The following is a 24,709-nucleotide window of genomic DNA, read 5'->3' as shown; positions in this document are numbered from 1 at the left end:
CGTGGCTTCAGATCACAGCTCGAGTGTGACTGTGCTCTAATTACGATTAGCTTATTTACTGGCTGCCTGAAAACATCTACATTTCAATTGGCATGAGTATTGATATAATATTCTCACAGCAATCAACAAACATTTGTGGATGTCATCTTACATTTGTAAAAACATACATTTACAATGCTATTACGGTTACTTTAGTTAAGGTGTTTTATTTTAGATTCCATCTCGGAGGAAAAACACAGTAAGTTATTGAACGTGTGTTGGTACGGGAGACGAGTGTGGTAGTGGCAGCTCTTGTTCGCAGGCACCATGCGCAGAGAACAGGACCGGAGGGTGACCGAGGCGGTCGCGCGCCTCAGCGCCCCCAGGGGCTGCACACTGCCGGAGATCACCAAGTACCTGCGGCGACAGTACTCGGGCACTCCCAAGAACCTCAGAGTCGTGGTCCAGAGAGCTCTGGACAGGTTCCAGGCGCTGGGACTGGTGGCGCTCAGGAACAAGCGGTACGTGGTCAACTTGGACGGCAGCAGGAAGCTGCTCCTTCCGGACGGCATGAAGTCCGAGGCCCGAGAAGATGACTTTGGTGACCTGCATGCATCTGTGAGCACACGCAGAGCAGCCAAGTGTCGGAGGAGAAGAAGAACAGTGTGTAGAAGGAGAACCTCGTGTAGAAGGAGAGCGTCAAGGAGGAGGCGGGTATGCAAGAGACGCAGACGGCGAGTATGTAGAAGAAGAACCAAGTCAAGAAGAAGAGCATGTAGGCGGAGGTCGGTGTGTAGAAGAAGGACAAAGTCAAGATGTAGATCAAGAAGGAGGAAGTTGAAATGTCCGCCAGTGTGTAGAAGAAGAACCAAGTCAAGGAGGAGGTCGGTGTGTAGAAGACGAACAAAGTCAAGATGCAGATCAACCAAGAGGAAGTTGGTATGTCCACCAGTGTGTAGAAGAAGGTCCAAGTCAAGAAGAAGAGCGTGTAGGCGGAGGTCGATATGTAGGAGTCCCTCAGTGCGTAGAAGAAGATCAAAGTCAAGATGTAGATCGAGAAAGAGGAAGTTGGTTTGCCCGCCAGTGTGTAGAAGGAGGTCGAGGTCAAGAAGCAGAGCATCAAAGTGTAGACCGGTATGCAGAAGACGAACCAAGTCAACATGTAAAAGAACATCTGGGTCTAGGAGAAGGTCAGCAACTAGAATGACGACACCAGAAGACCAAGCATGTCAAAACAAGGAAGAAAGGAACTGTGTGGAAAGAAATCAATAGTGAAAGTAACTATATGTCCACGATGCAAGTGTAGGGTATTCATTAAAGTTGAAAGATGACCAAAGTTCTTGGTAAACAAAATATGACTGCAAATAACACATTCTTCAATTACGGTACATATAACTCCCCTTTACCACATGTATGTGATGTATCACAACATTTTTAACTGTTTTGATATTTTGATTTATGTCGTAATGATACAGCTATTTGAATATATTTTTATTTCGTTTACGAAAAAGCTTTCTATGCTTGAATGTTTAAAATAAATGTCTCTACTAAAGTATTGTGCTTGATACTTGTGGATCGTAACCATAGCTCACACCTTACCAATGTTCTTACGAACGGATGTAATCAAAGATCAATGGTTTACCTTAACCCTATCAGGCATGAAATTTTAATTTTTACCTCCTTACAATTGGGGTTGTTAATTTGAGAAATAACACTGTTTATGTAAGCGTTTGAAAAATAATTTTTTCTGGTATGGCGAGTACATCGCAATTAGTCAGTTGGCAATTGATCGGTAATTTCTATGATGTAATTATTTGGATTGCGATGTTTCAATAATATGCCATTGAAGCTACAATTTATTTGCTGTCCGTATTAATTTAAAGAAATATTAGGTCCACACTCACATTTATATGCCATGTTTCTGATATGATCACAGATTCGTATGGTTTACGTATAGCAGCTTATCTCGAGATCTATAACCATTTTAAAATTATAAAATTGCCAATTGTGAACATTTTAGATGTTTGGCGATAAATAAACAACATAGGAATAACTAAACTTTATGTTATCGCAAAATAATCTTACATATCAGTTGATATGCATTTATACGAAATTGTTTGTTCATTATTGAGAAATGTTTTTAAAATTTTCTTACTTTTAGAGGGAAATATTGGCATCTTAAATTAGGTGTTAAGAAATGCTCTGTGTGAAGTATAATTAAATGTACATACATGGCGTTTATATGAAAACGGTCCTTGACACTGCCCCATGGGCGTAGCCAGATTTCAGTTTTGGGGGGGGTTTACAAAATAAAATGACAAAACAATGCAACATTAATATACACGTGAATAGAAAGTGCATACTGCATACACAATTACACTTATAGAATTATTCTTCTGTTTTTCATTTTGAATATGTCCACTACTTCATCCGCATCTATTTCTGCCCCATAGTGTATATTCATAAGAGCCAAACCGTTCAGTCTGTTTTCACTGGTTGTGTTGCGTAAGTAGTTTTTCAGTCTCCTTAGGCTTGAAAACGTCCTTTCTGGGGTAGCAGTGGAAACAGGTATGGTAGCCAAAATTTGTAGCAATGTGTAAACATTTGGATATAGTTTTTGATCGCACTTATCTAGGCATTCCAAAGCAGATTTTGGAGTAGGGGAGGTGTTTGTCATCACTGCTTTCCACACATCTAGTTCTGCTTTGACTACAGATGTACTTCTTTCGGGAAGCACTGAAGAGTACATACAAACTGCCTCTTCAATTTCAGAACTGGCTGCGAAATTTGATGGCAAGATACCAGAAAGTGCAGTCACTACTTTACGGTGCTTCGTAAACCTTTCGTTCAATTGTTGAATGGTATGGTCAAGGAATGGGATGAAGAAATTTATTTTGTAATGCGAGCATGTATCAGACGCAGGAATGTTTGAGCGGTTCAACTGCCTTCCGACTATGCGTGGCATCTGCAGTATACCGCCATTTTCTTCGAGCAAAACCTTTGCTTCTTCAAAAATATGAGGATACTCGTCATCAACTTTATTCCTCAGAAGTTGCAAGGTATTAATAACATCATCCACATGGCTGAATGCTGTAATCAGGTCGGTGTTAGCTGTTTGCAGCTGTTTGGATAACGACAATGTATAGCTCATGACTTTCTCAAGAATCACTAAGGACATCACAAAATTCGAAGATCGAAGTGTGTTAAGCATTTGGACGGCTTGTTGTGATGTTTCCTTATTATGGCTAGATTGGAGTTCTTCGAGAGCATTGACAATCGCTGGATAAATTTCTTTGAATCTCATGACAGCTTCATGCTTGTTGACCCACCGTGTTTCGCACATTACAAGCAGGCTTTTTTGGTGATCGGCGGGTAACAACTCTCGAATTTTGTCTTTCAAAACAGCAGTGCGTTGAGCGGAATGTCTGAAATACGAACCGACAGACTGTACAATCCCAACACAATTTCGGATATCTGCTTGTGAACATGAGTCAGCAATTGCAAGGTTGAGAGAGTGTGCACTACAGTGTACATAAAGAGCAAGAGCACATTCTCGACGAACATAAGCTTGGGCCCCGTGCAAATACCCACTCATAGCTGCAGCCCCATCGTAACCTTGACCAACCACATGAGAACACTCAAGCCCATGCTTTTTCAGAGCTGTAATAATTAGATTTGCTAGGCCGGATCCTGTGACATCAACAGTAGGAATGTACTCGAGAAACATCTCCTTAACTTTATGATGTTCAACATCCTTCAAATCAACATATCGCAAACACAGCGAGACTTGCTCCACACGCGAGATGTCAGTAGTTTCGTCAGCGAGAATAGCAAATAATCGGGCTTTCTTTACTTCTTCGATTATCTTATGTTGAATTATTTCACCACAAATGTCTATTATTTCATTTTGGATCTGAGGGCTTGTGTAAAGAGCATTCTTCTGAGAAGTGGCCAAATGCTCAGAAAGATCTTTATCCCCAGACTCAGCTCCGTACCGCAACAGTGCCCGAAAATTACCATCATTCTGCAGTGGTTGATCAGGCTCTGGTACAATCCGCCCAGAATCTATTTTACCTCTTAATGGGATGCCTTGTTTACCGCAAAAAATTATTCCTTTTACGATAGGGATTAATTTCTTTCGGTTTTCTTCTTGCTGCCTCTTTCTCTCAGAAGACAACTGCTCACTGACTGAAAAAGCCTGCAAAGATGTTACTTTAAGAAAGTTTTCTGCAAGTTCCAAATTTCTCTTGTGATATCCTGTTTTTGCATGAGTTTCAAATATTTCTAATGCATTTTTCCACTTGCAGAATGGCTCGGTTACAAGCTGGCCAATTCGCTGATGGCTGCCTTTACCTTCAAGTGAACGTCCCATTACAACACAAATTCTGCAGAATGCTCCACTTTTATATTCAGAATATGACAACCAGGGGAATCTCTCTATCCATTTAAGTTGAAAGCGCAAATTTCGTTTTGTGGAAATGGGAAACTTATAATCTTTGGGTGGGGTCCAAGGGACTTTTAAAATTTGGACTTTTATATATTCATTCACCATTTCATCTTGATTCGAATAAAAACCAACGTCCAGTTTAGCTACAGGATGAGATGATGATGAAACAGGCAAGCTGGTCGGTTCCTGAATAAACGTAGGCTGGTTGGTCGTACCCATTAAACAGGCTGCAGGCACCACTGACTCGAATTCGTCGTTAGATACTGTAACTGAGGTCACAGGTGCCACTGACTCGACTTTGTCGTTCGATTCTGTAACTGAGGTCGAAGGCTCACTTGCCACCACAGTCTCATTACCAGCAGCGCGCAAGCTTGTTGTAGTTTCAGTAGCCAAATGTGTTTCCTTACTGGAAACCGCTTGACCACACCACTTTTTCCAGTAGTCCATACCCTTAAACTTATCGCCTTTTCTTTTTTTTCCCTCCATTTCTCGACAACATGAAACTCGTACCTAGAAAGAAAAATAAAAATTACAACTAAATAATAAGAGTTAATATTAAAATTAATGTAACTGAAATTATTCATTAAGTACATTACAGCAACAGTGCTATGTGCTAACCGCGCGAGTCGTCTGAATTGAATTATTTAATTATTATATCACTGAATTATCATTATTTTGTATAATACAAAGAAGGAGTAAGTTGTAAATTACATTTTTTTCGATAAATGTAACATTTATTCGCACTCGTTAATTTTAAGGTTTTTTTATTTTTGTAATAAACAATGTAAACCACGACAATGGAAACACTCGGCTCAAACGGAATGGGACACTTTTTCGTTCGTGCAGCCAGCGTTCATCGAGGTATAAGACATTATCACGTCAGAAATAACATTAAAGAACATTGCATTTGCTATGTATACTATTAATTAACATTCAATATGGAAAAAAAAAGAAACTTTTTTTACGACATCATTACAAATCTTTCTAGAATTTTCTCTACTATAATATGCATGTATAATACGGCCAAATATAGCTTACAAATATTTACGTCACCGAATCATGAAATTTCTTGCATTAATTTGTGCAGCCAAATTTCACTTAACCCGCACTGTTTTACTGTATTTTGGCATAACAAACCACTTTTCACATATTATTTGTTCAAAATTAAGCTTCCCCTAATGCGGGAGACGCTAAAAGTTTCAAAGGAACAAATCAAAACTTTTTGATGTTTTAAAGTCTCAGCATGCCATGGGCCGCGGCACTATTAAGCTGGAATCACAATGCCACGACGGGTCCGACACGACAGGCCCGACAAACCGTCGTACAGCATTGCAGCACGACAGATTTAATAGCCTAGGGTCACAATGCCACGACAATATTCAACCCGACGATTTCTGATTTGGCTGTCGGCAAATCGTTCCAAACAAATTATTTTCATAAAATAAAGTATATCTGACGTTTAAAAAAATAATTGAAAGAGAAACAGATGATGCTATTACAGCCCATGCTTTTTTCTCGCTATTTGTTAGGATAATTATGGCAGTTTTTCAACCTAATGCCTTACAAAATAGATTCAGCCTTAACTTTATTAATATTTAGTTATTCGCTAAACTCATTCATTATTAAATTCAAACTTCACCAATCTACAATAACAACTTTAACCATAAACACGATTAAATTTGTACAAACAGATGAAGGCAAGATATAAAACTCACTCGCATGTTAAACAAAATTACGAAGTAGGTAAATATTTTTGAAATTTAGTTCCGTACTGTTTCCTTTCCGTTGCCGTTTTGTTTTCTGTCGGGCCGTACGACACGACGGAATTAGAAATAAAATCTATTCGTTGCGGGCCGTCGGGGTGCGTTTTCTGACGGAGTGACGTCACGGTGACATTGCATTTCATTGGCTATTGAGCTTGTCGGACCTGTCGTGTCGGAGCCGTCGTGGTATTGTGATTCCAGCTTTATTCAAACATTTGAAATGCCGCCCGCCGCGACGAGGACCAGTCACATGCAGCGAGCCCGAAACTCCAAACAAAGCCGTTACTGATTCATAGTTTTACAAAACACAAGGTTATAAAAAACGTAATTTTACTCTTATATAATTAATATTAAAATAGAATTAGCAAAGTTTTCTAAGCGAAATCAGCAAACAAAAAAAAAATAAAAATTTGATGTAAACAAAACAACTTTCTAATCCACGATGGCTTCTCGGCGACTGGAACTGTTCACCGAATGAAGTTTCGAATTTCTCTAAAGGTGTATATGTATATTACGATAATATACCCTTACAGCCTTAACATAAGTTGAGTAGTTTAGAAGATCTAGGCGTACAGAGTTGCAAACTAACAGCTATAGAGACAACCAGACAAAAGCGGGAAGCGAATTAATTTTATAGTAAGTAAAGAAGATTACAATTTACTTACTCCTGTAATATGGCCAGTGGCCACTTAAGTTACTCGAAGTGAAATCACAGCCAGAGCAATGATCACACAAATAACTATGTCCAATTGTCCACACTTCACAGTACACGGTACACAGATTCAGTGATCGGTGGCAAGGGATCGGTGGAGACTGGCGATAGCCGAGCTGATTGCACGCAACGGATGCATGCGCGGCGCGGGTTACAACACGAAATCAAGTCTAAGGTTACCAAACGAATACGATGATGCGGGCAGTGTCATTGGATAATCGGCGGCGTGCGGCGGCAGCGCGGCATGTTCAAAACATTGTTGTAATAGTGAGCAATTACCGTGGAACAAGTGTTAATATTTCAGTATATATTAATGAGATATTTTGAATATTTCGGGGGGGGTTTGAACCCCTAAAACCCTCCCCCTGGCTACGCCCCTGCACTGCCCACTAAATCATTAAATTTGTGTGAAGCAGGCCTACCCGTATGCAACACTTTCCTTTTTTGTGATTAATGATTATCTCTTTATTAGAGTATACTACCGAATGGGGCACAATTTCCAACACGAATATGAACATTCTGCCGGTGGCCTTGCTTTGCTAGGTTCGCCTCACAAAAGACACAGCAGAGATGCCCAGAGATCTGGACTCAGAGGCACTCCGTCCTACATGTGTAGAGATAAGTATCAGGTTAAAAAATATGCGCCGACTGATTCATCACTTGGCTCATACAACAGAGTGCTATCTCAACAGGGTGTTAAGAAATTAATACTTAAAGAAAAAAAAAGATTTCAAGCTTGTTTTAAAAAGTAAAATACTTTAGAGGTCATGCGACCATTTATTATTAAATATAATAACTGTATCATATATTCTGATATCTGTTCTGGGTATTTTATGTTACATACTGACTTCGATATAACTTACATAATATAGTTCGAGGGCCTTTCAAAAACTTTAATTATCTACTACAATAACAATATTTTTTTAAAAAACCACTTGTTACACCACTGAGGCAATTACACTTAACTAGGAGTATGGACAAATATGAAAATCTTTGTTTTTACCTTTTTATAAACAATTAAATTTCACAATTAAATGTCCTTACTTTATATTAAAACAAGTAGAATTTCGATGCGATGATGGATGTGTAGAGGTCCAAAAAAAAGGGGGGGGGGGAATTCATGCGCAAACATGCTTCATGCCGAAAATAAAATTTATTGCAGAGATTTTTCCTGACATTGCCGGCAGCATCCTGAGGCCACAAGAGGAGGAGGAGAAAGACTCAAGCTGGGTTTACGATTGATTTCCTTAAGAATTATAACTTAACATCGAACACACGATTAAGTCAAAACTACATTTTCCAGTTTATGATTGACATAGAAGTCGTTAATTCTAACCAATCACAGCACAAAACACATGGTCGGCCATTGTTCGAAACGGAGAAGCAGGTTTGAAATAGGTTATTGACAAATGGGATATCTATTTTTCGAAATGGATGATGATTACAAATGACAAATATACGAATTCTAACCCAAAATACTGCCTCGCTCGGTCGAATAATAAGACATAAACTTCCGGTTGAAAGGTTCCGGTTTGTTGTGATTGGTCGCTTCCTTAAGTCTTAACGAAACATATAAAATATAACCATTTCTGTTAAGTCTTAAGTCATCATATGGTTCGCACACGTCCCGTCAAAATTCACACACGACAATCATAAACCATTCCACTAGTTTACATAGAGTCATATGGTAAGTACACGACTAAGTCTTAAGTCTTAATTCTTAATTTTCAATCGTAAACCCACCTTCACTCATGTTGCAGAAGTTATGGGGAATTAGTCAACCACGGGCCTGGATGTCTCATGTCACACAAAGACCGCCAAAAGGCGGCATGGAGCAAAAAAATCACTACTTAATCAAGTGGATTTGAAATAACAAACTAAAAATTGTTTACATGAAGGATGACCACAGGTCAATACCAAGGTCACCTTCAAATAAATAAAACAATAATAGACATGGACACAAGAATTCGTAGTCCAAAAATTTCACAAACACAGTGTTTGTTCGTATCTCATAATTAAATAATACAGAGAATATGATTTAAATACATTAAGTTATTTAAACTTTAGCTGCAAAATATTTACTGTCCATTTATTTTTCTGTAAATCTTGAGGCACTTCACAATATTTTTTTTTTTTCGTTTGAAGTTAGTAATAAACTATATAACTTTGCATAAATTGATAGTCCTCCGTGTACACCTGATTATTCCCGCCAATATTTTGATGGTATTCTTCATGTGCTCCTTTATTATTTCTGTCGCGACTTGTGCAAATATTCTGTAGAGCATCTGGTTATTTCTGAGAAATCGATCTATGCACGAAATATTTTACTTAATGAGTCACGTAGTGTTATTTTGAGGTACATTAAAATTGTGAATTTTTTTCTATCAAAAAATATTACTAAAAATATTTTTATCAGGTGGAATTCACACAAAAAATCATCCATTACTCAGTCAAATACAAAGTGTTGAGACAGCTGAAAAGCACTAAAATGAAGGATAAACTTCCTTCTCCTTGGTGTCTAACGAACTCTTCCTTCTTTTGCGATCGTTAGTGAGCATCCCGCATCCCACATAAAATAAATAAATTATATTTACTTGCATGCAACATGTGACGTCATCTGATGTTGGCAAGAATCGGGATTACTTACAGCAATTTCCTTTCGCATGATATAAATTAACTCTCGCATCTGAATGGAGTCCAAGACAGAGCCAAGTAGTCACGTAATCACGTAGGCTTGTAGACTTGTAGCCTCGTAGACTTGTAGCCTCGTAGAATTGTAGCCTCGTAGACTTGTAACCTATTAAGTTCAGATTTTGTAATAGATTTTGGAATTTTCCCCGAATTTCAAGCTAAATAATTACGATTTTCCAAGTTGGCATACAAGTATCAAGATGGCGGATGCTAATAATTAAACTAATATGGTGACAACACACTCTAACATATGGCATGTGTAATATGTGATACTAGCACTCCTAATGACAAGTATTGAAAACAAGATGGTTCGACGTCCTCTAGTAGGTGATGTGTGTTAACTAGCGCTCCTGGTAGCAAGTACTGAAAATAAGATGGCGGTTCTGTCCTAGGACTAGCGATGCCATTATTCCTTCGTATTAAAAAAAAAATTACAAGTGTGAATATGTGTGTTAGTTTTATATACCTTATTTAATTCTCAGTCTGATAAATGTCTCAATGGCCGACCGGTTAAAGGCCTATGTTTTCCAACATAGAGGTCAGATCTACGATGGTTCGAATCACAGCACTTCTAATGTATTTTGCATAAAAAATTAAATTTAATACTTCTTTAATGAACATATCAACTCTGGTACATAATAGAACATCGAAATTATGTGATTAGACAGAGCGATGCAGGCGCTCTCTAGGCATAAACAGAGGAAACAAAGAAGTCGGTATCCAAGATGGCGGCCTTCAGCAGACGAAAACAACATGGCGGCCGTATCGTCATCCAAGAGGGCGGCCTCCAGCAAACGAAAACAAAATGTCGGACATGATGTCAGAATCGAAAAAAATGGCTGTGAAATCAGATCCAAGATGGCGTACATGTTAGTAGAATTCAATATGGCGACCGTAACGAAAAGTGCAACGATGACATCATACACATATAAGATGGTGTGCATATCGAAAAGTGCAGTATTAGTGAGTGGTGCGCTTGATTTAAATATGGTGGATCCAAGATGTCGGATCCAAGATGGACGTCGGGTTCAAGGTCAAAGTTATCTAATATGGCCGCCATGACGTCACAATCCAAGATGGCAGTCGGCACCACTGTAACTACCTGCGAAAGCCTGGCGCCGGACATACATTCATATATTACTAGTACTCACTCAAAGAACATACAGTACATACACACACACTGGACACACAATGGACACAAAATACACACACTGGACACATAATGAACACACACTCAATGAACACACAATACACACACAGTACATGCAATGAACATACAGTACAAACACTGGACTCATAATGAACACACACTCAATGAACACACAATACACACACAGTACATCTAATGAACACACAGTACAAACACTGGCCACACAGTACACTCACAGGACACTTACAGTACACAAAAAGGACACAAATGTGACAAAAAGTAAGCACATTTGGATCAAAATTATATGTGGAGTGTTACAATCGTATCACATGGATTCGATGTTATCGAGGGAATCGATTTCATCATAGGAATTCGATCTCATCGCAGGGATACGATCTCATTTAAGGGTTACGATATGTCACACGATACTATCTCATGGATACGACTTCACCACAGGGATGCGATCTTGCCACAATGATACGATCTCATCGCAGGTATACTATCTCGTCACTGGGATCGAATCCTGCGACAGATTGAATCCCTGTGACGAGATCGTATCATTGTGGCAGATCGTAAGTCTGTGTTTAAACCGAATGTATGTGGAATTGGCAAAAATCATCACACTTGACATCCGCATCGTCTATATTGAAATGTAATGAGATCCCAGCATCAAAGAAGTGGCACCAAGATACAGTACTACAGGAAGAAAATGATTACACGTTTCTTAAGATGAGTCAAGGCGGATCTGATATTCCTATAAAATTATCTGATGCATTTACTGTCACTCAAGCTGGAGGATTAAATAATAATATTACTGGAAATCATTGCAAAAGCAACAGCTTTACAGAAAATTAGAACAAAATAGTAGAATAGTTTGAAGCTATCAAGAATAATGCACTGAAACCAAAAAGATGGAAACGACATGATAAGATTAATTATTCTGATCAAGCTTACGATGATAACTGGGACGATAGTGATCTTAAAAATATTAATAACAAACACTCCAGGAAAATGAAGATAGCAGAAGAGATTGATTATACTTAATGGAAAGATTCTGACGTATTGGTTGATCGCCTGAGATTACTGATATCATCGATTAGTCAAGGAAACTACTGCACCTCACGAAGTAGACTTCATACTCAAGTTGGCTACATACAACAACGACTTGTTTAACCAGCAGTTGTATAAAATTAAAAAAATATATTATTTGTATTTTAAAAATGATTGTTTTATTCTCGTAATCGGATTTCTAACTAAGGCTGAGTTCTCGCAGTACCCTACCAGTTGCATCCGTGTGACGCGATCGTGTCCTCCTGAGTTGAATTTTTATCCAAAGCGATGTATTTTTCATTAAATGCAAGTAGTGGATTTATCGTCAGGACTGCATATGTAATTAATCAAAACCTCTTGGTTTTGTATTATATTGTTACGACCTATGTGTGGAGAACTGGGTTCGTAAGGGATAGACCAATTAAGTATTATTACAGTTTTATTGAACACTAATATTTACATTAATAATAAATAATTGTACTTAAAAATGACCGATCACTAATCACTGGCTTTTAAAAATGTTTATTCACCAGTCACTCAATGCCTGTCAAATTCCACAGTTCGCACTCCTCACTGGAGCCAGGCTCGACAGTGGTTCGCCCCTCACCCCGCGCCTGTCCACACTCACAGTCTCGCGCCACTCAGTCGCACTCTCTCGATCCCGTCGCTCCGCGTCGCGCCACTCTCGAGGGGGTCTCTCACCCTCTTCGCCGATGTCGCGCCTCCCTTCACTCGCGGAACTCTCAGAACTCGCTCGGTACTCACGTGGAAGCCAGCGTCGTTTCTTAAGTAGTCGTGGGTCGTCTTTCCAGAACCGACGAGAGCAGCTGTGACGTGTCGCGTCATCCTGGGCCGACCCGACGCTTGAAACATCGAGAAAGGCGTCGCCCATTCACGCTACTCCACGCGGCGGCCCGCAGGATTACCAAGGCAGCTCGGCGACACATAAAAGCGCGGGGAGCGGAGGGGGTAGGGGGTAGCGAGGACCCTTGTAATCAGGCCAGGCACGCGCGGTATGTCTTACGGCAGTGAACGGCGCGTCACGTCAGTGGCCGTGCGGTGCCGCCAGCCAGCTCCGAACCTGGCATCACAGTCTGGTCTCTCGCGTTCATAACAATTGGTCTGACAGTTCGAACAATCTTTTCTGCTTGAAATAGGTCATTACGTGTTTGAAAGTATAACAATTATTGAAAAAATCAGTCATTTGGTTTCGTAAAAACTTGGCCTATACGCTTGGGATTGTACATGACTGGGCTCTTGGTTCGAAGACACTGATCTAAACGCCTGACATTGGACATGGCCTGTTAAAAATATTCGTTGAACTTCGTTGAAAAAATATCTGTTGGATGGGAAACATTTTGGACTGTATTAAGAATTAATGTTTCTCATTCGGGGCGGTGTTTTTTTTTTTTTTTTTTTTTTTTTGTGGCATATGGCCTCGGTTGGACTCTGGTCAATGCACTACAAAACATTTTCGGGGCGCAAATGTTTACATTCGTAGGCCAGTTTTCCACTCAGGTTCCGTAAGAACTTGCAACAAGTACGCCACATGCACCACCACGTGTTGCCGTGCCGGCAGGAAGCAAGACCTCGAGCTATGCCACCCGACACTTCTGCACGCAGGCAAGTCTCTCCCGGCATCAGACGGGCCTCTGTTTCCAGCCTCGAGAATTATTTAAAAACTTTGTGGTTAACATGCTTGAATTTAGGTACTTCGACTATTCGTACGCGAATACTTTTTACCTCGCATTTATCGAAAGTTATTTTTCTACTCACGACAAGGAAAAAAAAAACAATGTTGGTGAATGGGTAACGATCACATGGTACCTACATCATGAGGAACTGGCACTTCTCTGTCCTGCTGTTTCATGTGATATTGATGTGTTTTTTTTTTTTTATTGTTTCCTTGATCTTCCCATTTTCTAAATGTTATTAACTCTGTATTGCCTGGTATCAAAGCGTGGACAGGAATCGATCGATTCTAGCTTCTTTTTTTTCTCGATTTTATAGCTTAAAAATTAAAGATTTTCAAGATGGCGGGCAAGACATCAACAAGATGGTGGGGCGCCCTGAAAATAAATAATTACTGAACTCTAACCAGTAAAAATTAAATTAATATGACGGCAACACACACTATCAGATGAAAACAATATATCGGATCCAAGATGGCGGTTTCCAGAAGAAGAAATAAAGATGGCCGCCGTGACATCATACTGGCTGACGTAATATCTACCTCGGCATTAGTTGTGGGAGGTCAGTCTGCCGGTGGCTTCTGTGGGAGGAAGGATCGATCTTTCGCCATTTTTAATCGAGTGACCTCACCGTTTTTAACCGAGGACTACATGGTAAAGTTATATTTTTATTAAAACTTAATTAAATACATTTTATGAATTTAAAAAATTTCTTCATTAAAATTGGATGGTAATTACGAATTTCAAATATGGCGGACAATTTTTAAAGTGGCGGAAGTTATTTTTATTCAAATTTTAATAAATAATGTTTTTATACATTTTTAAATATTCCCGAATTTCTAGCATTGAAATTACGGATTTTCAAGCTGGCGTCCGTAACTATTTTGCAAAAAGGCGGCTGAGGTCAAGGTCAATGTCAAAGCTCCCCACACGAGGCTTATTGGAGGCTTCTAAATGGGCAATGTAAGCTTCAATCGGGATGTTTCAAGTCTGTAACATTTTGGGGGGAAAATGGGAAATGTCCCTAAAACGGGAATTTTTCTCTCAAAAAAGGAATGTTTGAATTTATATATAATATATATTAGATTTTTTGGCAGTATTTTCCCCTAATAACTTGAAATTTTGGTGAATTTTGGTGACTTTTCAGGTATTTTTTGGAATTTTTTTTCCAAATATTGAAAGTCAAGGTCAAAGGTCAAGGTCATTTAAGATAGCCGCTGTGACGTCAGAAGTTGGTTGGCACAGGCACCGCATTCAGAAACTTAAGGCGCAAGACCGGTTATTAGAAACTCTCACACCCTAACAGCTTGGTCGATTGTCAAGAGATAAAAAAAGAATTAAATACTAATGAATATGGATGATTCCTTTTATATATTTAATTTTGGATTATGTCTCCAAATAACAAAGGTTTTTGTAGTTAACAGAATGAATTGATTTTTCAAGTAACTTGACATCGTATGTTATTTAAAAAAAAATTGTTACGTAACCTACTATGCAATATACAATCTCTCTTTGTTTTGTTTACCACTTTTGAATAAGTTAACGGAATCTGACATCCTCCAGATATACGAGCTCCTGCGCAGTAATTTATGTGGTTCCAAATACCTCATTTAAACCCATATTCGTGGTGAAAATTGTGCCCTATTCGGTACTAAACTCTACTAAAGAGTTAATCATTAAAAACAAAAACAAAAAGGAAAGTGTTGCGTACGGAGACTTCAAACAAATTAATGATTTAGTGGGCAATATCAAGGGCCCTTTAGGTAAAAAGGTCACGTGTGTAGATTTAATTATACCACACACAGTGATTTTTTTTAAACACCAAATTCAATTAGCCAATATTTCCCTCTAAAAGTAAGGAAAAAGATAAAAAAAATCCCAATAATGAACAAACAATTTCGTATAAATGCGTATCAATTGATATGTCTGACAATTTTGCGATAATATAAAGTTTAGTTATCTCTATGTTGTTTATTTATCGCCAAACATCTATAATGTTCACAAATGGCAATTTTATGATTATAAAATGGTTATAGATCTCGAGATAAGTTTCTATACGTAAACCATACGAATCTGTGACCATTTCAGAAACATGGCATATATAAATGTGAGTATGGACCTAAGTTTTCTTTAAATTAATACGGAAAACCAAACAATTGTAGCTTCAATGACATATTATTGAAACATCGCAATCCAAATAATTCCTTCATATAAATTTATAATCATTTGACTAATTGCGATGTACTCGAAAGACCAGAAAACAATAATATTTTTCCAGCACTTCGACAAAGACAATACCTTAGCTTATTTATTTTCCTAATTAGAAATCCCCAACAGTAAGGAGGTGAAAATTAAAATTTGCAAGTCATGCCTGATAAGGTTAAGGTAAACTATTGATCTTTGATTCGATCCGTTCGTAAGAACATTGGTAAGGTGTGAGCTATGGTTACGATCGACAAGTATCAAGCACAATACTTTAGGAGAGACATTTATTTTAAACATTCAAGCATAGAAATCTTTTCCGTAAACTAAATAAATATATATTTAAATAGCTGCATCATTACGACATAAATCAAAATATCAAAACAGTTAAAAATGTTGTGATACATCACATACATATGGTAAAGGTGAGTTATTTTTTACTTGAAGAATGTGTTATTTGCAGTCATATTTTGTCTACCATGAACTTTGATCAACCTTCAACTTTAATGAATACCCTACACTATCATCGTGGACATACTTATAGTTACTTTCACTATTGATTTCTTTCCACACAGTTCCTTTCTTCCTTGTTTTGACATGCTTGGTCTTCTGGTGTCGTCATTCTAGTTATTGACCTTCTCCTAGACCCAGATGTTCTTTTACATGTTGACTTGGTTCGTCTTCTGCATACCGGTCTACACTTTGATGCTCTGCTTCTTGACCTCGAACTCCTTCTACACACTGGCGGGCAAACCAACTTCCTCTTTCTCGATCTGCATCTTGACTTTGATCTTCTTCTACGCACTGAGGGACTCCTACACACCGACCTCCGCCTACACGCTCTTCTTCTTGACTTGGACCTTCTTCTACACACTGGTGGACATACCAACTTCCTCTTGGTTGATCTGCATCTTGACTTTGTTCGTCTTCTACACACCGACCTCCTCCTTGACTTGGTTCTTCTTCTACACACTGGCGGACATTTCAACTTCCTCCTTCTTGATCTACATCTTGACTTTGTCCTTCTTCTACACACCGACCTCCGCCTACACGCTCTTCTTCTTGACTTGGTTCTTCTTCTACATACTCGCCGTCTGCGTCTCTTGCATACCCGCCTCCTCCTTGACGCTCTCCTTCTACACGAGGTTCTCCTTCTACACACTGTTCTTCTCCTCCTCCGACACTTGGCTGCTCTTCGTGTGCTCACAGATGCATGCAGGTCACCAAAGTCGTCTTCTCGGGCCTCGGACTTCATGCCGTCCGGAAGGAGCAGCTTCCTGCTGCCGTCCAAGTTGACCACGTACCGCTTGTTCCTGAGCGCCACCAGTCCCAGCGCCTGGAACCTGTCCAGAGCTCTCTGGACCACGACTCTGAGGTTCTTGGGAGTGCCCGAGTACTGTCGCCGCAGGTACTTGGTGATCTCCGGCAGTGTGCAGCCCCTGGGGGCGCTGAGGCGCGCGACCGCCTCGGTCACCCTCCGGTCCTGTTCTCTGCGCATGGTGCCTGCGAACAAGAGCTGCCACTACCACACTCGTCTCACGTACCAACACACGTTCAATAACTTACTGTGTTTTTCCTCCGAGATGGAATCTAAAATAAAACACCTTAACTAAAGTAACCGTAATAGCATTACAAATGTATGTTTTTACAAATGTAAGATGACATCCACAAATGTTTGTTGATTACTGTGAGAAGACTGTATCAATATGCATGTTAATTGAAATGTAGTTGTTTGCAGGCAATCAGTTAATAAGCTAATCGTAATTAGAGCACAGTCACACTCGAGCTGTGATCTGAAGCCACAACTAAATCTTGGGCTCTTTGACACTGATGCGAAAGGTGAGTTTCTTCAATGAGTCCACCTTTAGTCAGTTGTTGGTGACGCATGTCACACTTTCGTTGATGTTTTTTGAGCATTGGTACTTATGGGAGTATCATTCTCCTATAACTCATTCATCATACGACATTCTCCCTAAAGTTAAGTGACATAACCTATTATCCTTAAACCAATCTTTCTTAAGTCAGACATCAAACAACAGGTAGACTTTGAGGTTGAAATCTTTAAACAGTAATAATGAGATTGGCGGATGAATTCTGAATATTAGGAGAAGGGTAATTTACTTTATCTAACATTAATTTTGGATTACTGAGTGTTACAGAGTGCCATGGTTCGATGACTGCTGAAAGGGTGATACTGAGTTGGTACATTTTCGAAAGCAACTAGTGTAAGTGGGCTATAGTTTCTCTTCTAAAGCAACAAATGTACACAGGATGTGACGTCAGCTGAAGCCACACACTTCCTCCAGCCAGACATAAAGCATACACGTGATGCAGGTGGTAGACAGCCGCTAGTGTAAGTGCGCCTTGGGGCCACGACTAAAGACACCACGTGACTGGGCGTGACGTCTACGAGATCTGGAGGTTGCTTTCTCAGCTGATTTCACTCCCTCTTTTGTGGTGACTTGATGTAAGCTTTTGGACATACGCCATTGCTATGCACATGTATGTCTGTAGAAGAAAACTACAAAAAACAAAAAAAGACAAAAACACAAATTAAGCAAAAAATTTATGTTGTCAGGATATAAACACCACACAATACTCCACAACAGGAATATGGTCAACAAACAAAGAAAAACAAAGAAAAATGTTTAACAGAACGAAAAAAAAACCACGAATGATGACAGAACAAAAATATTAAACCCAAAAAAATTCAGCACAACAGTCAAAACGAGACAAAAACACAACAAAACGAAAAGACGAAACAAACACAACAGTTTTCTAAAACAGAAATATGCGACGTTTCGGGAACTGCTATCCACTTAATTCGCACCTGTGTTTTCGTACCATATGCGTCTCTGCCTGAGGACGGGAGCAGATAGCAGTTTCCGAAACGTCGTTTGTTTCTGTTTTAGAAAACTGTTGTGTTTGTTTCGTCTTTTTGTTTTGTCGTGTTTTTGTCTCGTTTTGACTGTTGTGTTTGGGTTCAATATTTTGGTGCTGTCATCATTTGTGGGTGTTTTTTTTTTCGTTCTCTTCAGACATACATGTGCTTAGCAATGGCGTATGTCCAAAAGCTTACATCAAGTCATGCACTCCCATTGCACAAATCTTTCAAAGATAATACTATTTTGTGGTATCTTTCGACTCGATCCTAACTTCCTGGCAAAATGCATCACAAGTTCAAGTGTGGTCTTGATTCGTGGCTTAAACCGCAGTACGACAGGGTGTGACGTCAGCTGAAGACCCAGGCTTCCTTCAGCCCCAGAGTTACGACACAACATCTGGCATGTAGCAGAGAAGCTAAGCGTTGTGGTAGGTAATATACAGCCACAAGTGAAAGTGCGCTCTATGTTCAAAGCTGGAGCAATGACTCGATAGTGTGTGACTTCAGCTGAGAATGCATGCCTCCAGCCCCAGAGCTACTTCACACATGCCTGGCATGTAGCAAGGTCGCGATGCTGGCGGGTAGAAGATAGAGAGCGCAAGTGAAGGCCGTGTTCACACGGTAGGTTATTCACAGAGAAGTCGAAACTTTTGGTGTTTTGCTGCGTCTGCCTCTCCTTCCTCTGTACTGCACTTCCAGCACGTGTGTGCGAGTGTGAGTGCAACATCTCCACAAGTATTCACAACTTGTTGTTGCTTCGATGCTCTAGGATGGGTGAAGCTATTACATCGTTCGCATATACTCATTTTTACATTTACCATACACTTCATGTTTTTTTTTTGTGATCTGCACTAGCTTCAAAGTTACTATAGAGTGTTTGCAAAACTGCGACGTATATCTGTGCCAATTTTTACTACTGACTTTCCATTATTATTAAAATTATATCTTCTTTTAAGAACCCAACCATCGACAGCTAAATCTCACATTGTTGGAAGTTGGGTCTGCTTAAAAATACTGCGGTATGCTCCGCCGTGTAGCTCCTGTAGTGCATTGATTACTGTGGAAGTCACGTGTCAACACACGCAACACACATACACAAACCGCAGGCCACAATACTTTAATTAATACGTAAATTACTATGTTCTGATGACTTTACCTTGATGATTAGATCTTACGTAAGGAGGGACACAATGATTACCTACTTACAATTATTAAATATTTTCGTATTAAGAAAGTTATAGTCTGAGTAAAAGTAGACTACAATCTCACATAAAAATTGTTCATAATTAAATTAGGTAGGTAATTGCAAAGGCTTATTTACAATAACCCTTTTGATCCTCCTCAAAAAAGGGGAAACATTTATCATTATTAACCGGTTTTTGTAAAAATTAATAAAATAATATAGTTCCAAAAGTAATTTTTTCACACTAGAGGCCTTCGTTTATTTACCCTGATCGCAGCGTTTGGAAATTCCTACTGGATTATAAAAAAAAAATACTGTTTATAGGTTTAATTTCGTCGCCTGTGAATGTCATCGCCGCCATGTTGTGCTTTAATAGCGTAGCCGAGATTTTTAAAAAATACAGGGTCGTAGCCATGACTGTTTCCCACCATACTTGGTTTTCCATTTCACGTGAATATTGCTCAATATTCTTCGATATGAATTTGAAATCAAATGAACTGCTACAGACGTTTCCCTGTTTACATTAAAAAGAGCGTTTCATAATTTGTTCTGGTATTGGAGAAATTACCGTTTATAGGTTACAATAATCATCCTGTGCAAAGACATCATTGCACAAGATTCAAAATTTTCAAGCGGTTCAGACCACTTTATAAAACTACAGATGGCTACAAGTAATTATGTGCAGCAAGATCTGCATTCGTATTTAGGTAATTGTTCGAAGTCCCACTGGAAAACATCAGCGCCTATTGTACATGGAAACACAAATGATAATTTGGTTGGTTAATTCGCGATAAAATACCTCAAAATTGGGACTTGGAAAGCATCGGTACTTAGTTCAAAGTTATTATTTTATATTTACGTTCTACACGGTCAAACCCGTCGAACATTATGTCTAAACTTTCACAAAATGAAAAAAAAAAAAAAAAAAAACATTTCACATACTTTTTGCATAACTAGCTGGCAAAGATAAATTTCGTTTTTTCTCAACATTTCAAATAAATTTCATAAAATAGCTATTTCTTATAAATTTAGTGAGTATTAAGTTGATAGTTTTTAGAGATTTAAAGGCCAATATTTGTGTCGCCCTGGCTTGTGTTCGTGTTGTCCACAGTTTTAAATTAATTGTTTGTTTCTAGAATTTGTCGTGTATTACTTAATGTTTGATTATCATCAATAAATAAAAAAGAACGTGTTTTCCCACAACTGAGTTTTCAGGGTTTCGCAAAATCCATTCTTTTAATTATAAAATATTTTTAAAAAATTATTAATAAATGTCCAAGTCTACACACAAAATAATTTTAAAACTGTATAAAGCACAATTGAATGCTCTTAGTTCGTGCTAGGGTTGTCATCAAAATTAGCGTTTAAATAAAAAAAAATAGCCAGTCATGGGGACTGTCAACAGAAGTGAAAACTTAAAACTTTGTTTTTAAATGTGTAATATGACATCATTTCTACGTCAAACGTACGTAAGAAAATGATTTTGGTATTATATCAGTACGATGTCACCATGACATCATTTATCCTTACATCATTTTTCAGTCACAACAGATGTCAGTGGTATGTAAAAATTACGTAAAAATTCATTACCTAACTATGACTTACCAGTGATGTCAGACCTAGGTCATGTATTCACCTGGTCAAATTAACTTCACTTAGTGCTACTACAGCATGTCGGTGATGCGAAACTCACAAGATTTTACCCATCCACATGATATAGTAGAGTATAAACAATGTATTAGTGTACCTATATATGCGTATACATGTACACAGGCCGCTGCGATTCGCCAGTCTGGCGCAACACGTCACTAGCATGTCGGTGACGCGAACCCATCAGTTTTGCCCCTACCAAAAATCGCTCAACGCGGCTAAAGAAGTTTTCACTTAAAAAAAAAAAAAAAAAAAAACCTTTGTAAAACAAAGCTGGTAGTTGTATAGTGGAGATACTGCACTCACACAGGAAGCACAGTAACAGTGATAAAGGAGGGGGGGGGGTGAATGCACGGGGGAGTACCCCGAACAACCCCCCTCCTGGCGTATCGCCACCCCACCACCCCGGGATCAGAGGTGAGCACTGCGAGGTCACATTCATGACCTCCGAGTCTGCTAGCGCCTCGCGTCCAAACAAACCCCCCGGGAAATGTGTGGAGTCGCGGCTTCTGAGAACTCAGCCCATAACTAAAACTAAACAATGATCATGGTGTGTCAGTAAATATTTAATAACATGTTCAATTACTGCCTTCCCCTCAGACGAGAGTATATAAAGGCAGGATAACTTGTAAGAACCCCAGTAGGTAACTGTTGCCTGATGATGGCGACTGCAATGTCGACCGAAACGACCCAGAAGCCAAGCTACTTCAAATTACTACCAGACTTATCTAACGCTAAAAAAGGAGGGGGGGGGGTTTGTCTGTAAAGTCGGTTTACGGATGGTAATTTTACGTGATAACGCCATAAGAAAACATTTATGAAAAATTGCATATTTTTTAATTTTCAAAAATTATTTACAGTTTTTACAAATTTAACTTAAATAATTTGTTTAAATGTAATCACGAACAATTATTTAAGAAGCCTTCCCTAACCTGTTTGATATTACGGTATAGAAGATTTTCTCGCACGGTGGTTGGCCGGTTCTTGCACGCTCGGCTCAGGCGGAACGTGACAAATTTTTCGTGCGTGCAGCCGGCGTTCATCGATTTATAAGACGTTATCAGGTCATTAAAAAAATATTAATTTTTTATTCCCATTAAAATTTGGTCTTGTTATGTCACACCTTATTTCCCTAAAGCCACGCCTCGCGGTCCAGCTGCTGTGACGTCGCGCCCAGGGAAGCGAGCCGACACAGAAACACGCGCTGCGCTGACACGAGCACAGACACAGGCGGGGCGGAGGTTAATGCACACGAGAGCGTTGCAACAATTTCAATTCCTGACGAGGGTGAGAGGGAGGGATAGAACATTGTTTGACGTGACGTCTAATAAATCGATCAACGCCGGCTGCACGCACGAAAAAGTGTCCCGTTACGCACATTGTCCCGTTACGATGTGTCCCGTTACGCTCATTGAACGCTTGCGCCGCATCTATCTCTCATCCACTCGATTGGAACCATCGATTTGACTTTTTCGAGGCACATTAAACTTGAAACACTCCCGTTCGTTTCCTACTTTTCCTATCATCGTCCTATCCTTAACAGAATAACACAGATTGGAAGAAGTTAAATAGCAAACATGTATAAAAGTTATAGTTAAAATAATCTCTTCGTTAAAGCAATAAACATATTTGAATGAGTGAAAATGAAAGTAAATTTATCAAATTGTAGATTTCATTTCACTCCTTCTTTGTATCCATACAAAATTGAAATGCAAGAAAAATTATTCAATTTTATTCATAAAAGTATGCAATCATTTCATCAATGGTTTTTTATGACTTTACGTTAAACTATCGTCCGTAAACCGACTTTACAAACATTTTTTTTTTTTACTCTGTCGAGAGCCCGAACATTCGTGACATCTTCAACTCTAGCTTTAGAAAGATGGGACTGTGAAGGTCTGGGCTGGTTTTAACATTTAATATCGAAAACGGTCTCGCAATCACGTTCATATATAACATAACAATTTTTGTTTGATTCGTAGTAAAACTAAAAGGTAAAACAATGTTCATTTAGGTCCGCAAGAACATACTGAATATCAATGTATTCATTTGGGAGGAGAGTTTTCGTGAAAAAAGTTACATCGAAGCCGTTCCTCACAATCCCGAGACACAGCCACAATATGGCCGACATACTTTCATTGCAATACGAGACTGGGTGCAGCATTTCGTACTTGAAACTTAGAAGTAGCCTGTCGAATGTTTCATTAAAGACGGATTAATACATATTAAATAATACTTACAGTTTACATGAAAAATTTATCGTGTAAATTCCATAACACTTGATAATTTATAGACTGATATTTATATCTTGATGTGACTACGAAAAACAAATAATTTAATATGTCGTCTTAGTAACCAACGAGAAAGTAGGGAAAAAAATTTTTTGTGTTAAACTAAGAGAATGGCAGATTAACTGGAAATTTTCATAGAACGTGGACAACACATGAGATGAATTATGTAATATTTCGGAATTGTTTTTTGGTAAAACGTGATTAACGCTGTCTGGATTGAATAATGGACCCCACTTATACAATAGCAATTATCGTTTAATGATTCCGCATCCAACTTTGGATTCAAAAATATTTGTTTGAAAGAAAAATAGAAAAATATTTGAGTAGTATATAAATAGGCATCCGAGCGCAGGTATAGCTGAAGCCGATATACGCCATCTTAGATTGTGAAATAATGGCGTCAATCTTGGATGACATTGACCTTAACATTTAAACTCGACAAACCTTGACCTTTGATGTTTGTACTTGACCTTAAACTTTGCCCTTAACTTTGACCTTAGACCTTGGCCTTTGACCTTAATCTTGAAATTTGACCTCTGTCACCATCTTAAAATTCGCCATCATGAAATTTAACGTTCAACTTTTCGTTACGCCTGCCATTCTGGACATCTACGATTCCATCGTTATACTTTTCATGACGGTCGCCATCTTGTATAATAGACGTTGCAATTTTTGTTACACCCGCCATCTTGAATCCTTGTGTTACGACTGTCATCTTTGATCTGATGACACAACGTTTTTTCGATTATAACGTTATTTCCACCATCTTGTTTTCGTCTTCTGGAGGCTGCCATATTGTATGACCACACAACTGCCATCTTAGTTTTTTCTGTTCCGCTGGAGCCCGCCATCTTAGATACCGAAATATTTGTTTCTGCTATTTTTTCTTATTGCTGACCAATAATCGGCGCAAATCAATTATAGTTTCTCAGCCAAATTTCCAAGTAAGGAAGTGTGCATGTGTCCGCGTATGCGTTACTGTGTTGTGTACATATATAAACACATAATATGTATAT

At 38.8% G+C, this 24,709-nt stretch overlaps 2 protein-coding genes across 2 annotated transcripts; one reads left to right on the top strand and one right to left on the bottom strand.

The window, feature by feature from the left end:
* Positions 1-294: 294 nt before the first annotated feature.
* LOC134545456 (serine/arginine repetitive matrix protein 2-like) lies at positions 295-1,703 on the top strand. Its single transcript, XM_063388595.1, has one exon. It carries the CDS (start codon positions 307-309, stop codon positions 1,249-1,251), a length of 945 nt encoding a protein of 314 aa, XP_063244665.1. The 5' UTR covers positions 295-306; the 3' UTR covers positions 1,252-1,703.
* A 14,255-nt stretch (positions 1,704-15,958) lies between these two features.
* Positions 15,959-23,767, bottom strand: LOC134545457 (serine/arginine repetitive matrix protein 2-like). Its single transcript, XM_063388596.1, has 2 exons — positions 23,643-23,767; positions 15,959-17,188 (listed from the first exon to the last, which is right to left on the bottom strand). Exon 2 carries the CDS (start codon positions 17,181-17,183, stop codon positions 16,239-16,241), a length of 945 nt encoding a protein of 314 aa, XP_063244666.1. The 5' UTR covers positions 17,184-17,188; positions 23,643-23,767; the 3' UTR covers positions 15,959-16,238.
* Positions 23,768-24,709: the final 942 nt, after the last annotated feature.

The sequence above is a fragment of the Bacillus rossius genome, unplaced genomic scaffold (assembly GCF_032445375.1).
Source record: "Bacillus rossius redtenbacheri isolate Brsri unplaced genomic scaffold, Brsri_v3 Brsri_v3_scf738, whole genome shotgun sequence".
Lineage (NCBI taxonomy): Eukaryota > Metazoa > Arthropoda > Insecta > Phasmatodea > Bacillidae > Bacillus > Bacillus rossius.
The sequence above is the reverse complement of the archived record's forward strand: the minus strand, read 5'-3'. Positions and strand labels throughout refer to the sequence as shown.

What these genes read in the sequence shown, in the direction of transcription:
- LOC134545456 (XM_063388595.1), top strand. Translation starts at nt 307, where the DNA reads ATGCGCAGAGAACAGGACCGGAGGGTGACCGAGGCGGTCGCGCGCCTC.
- LOC134545457 (XM_063388596.1), bottom strand. Translation starts at nt 17,183, where the DNA reads ATGCGCAGAGAACAGGACCGGAGGGTGACCGAGGCGGTCGCGCGCCTC.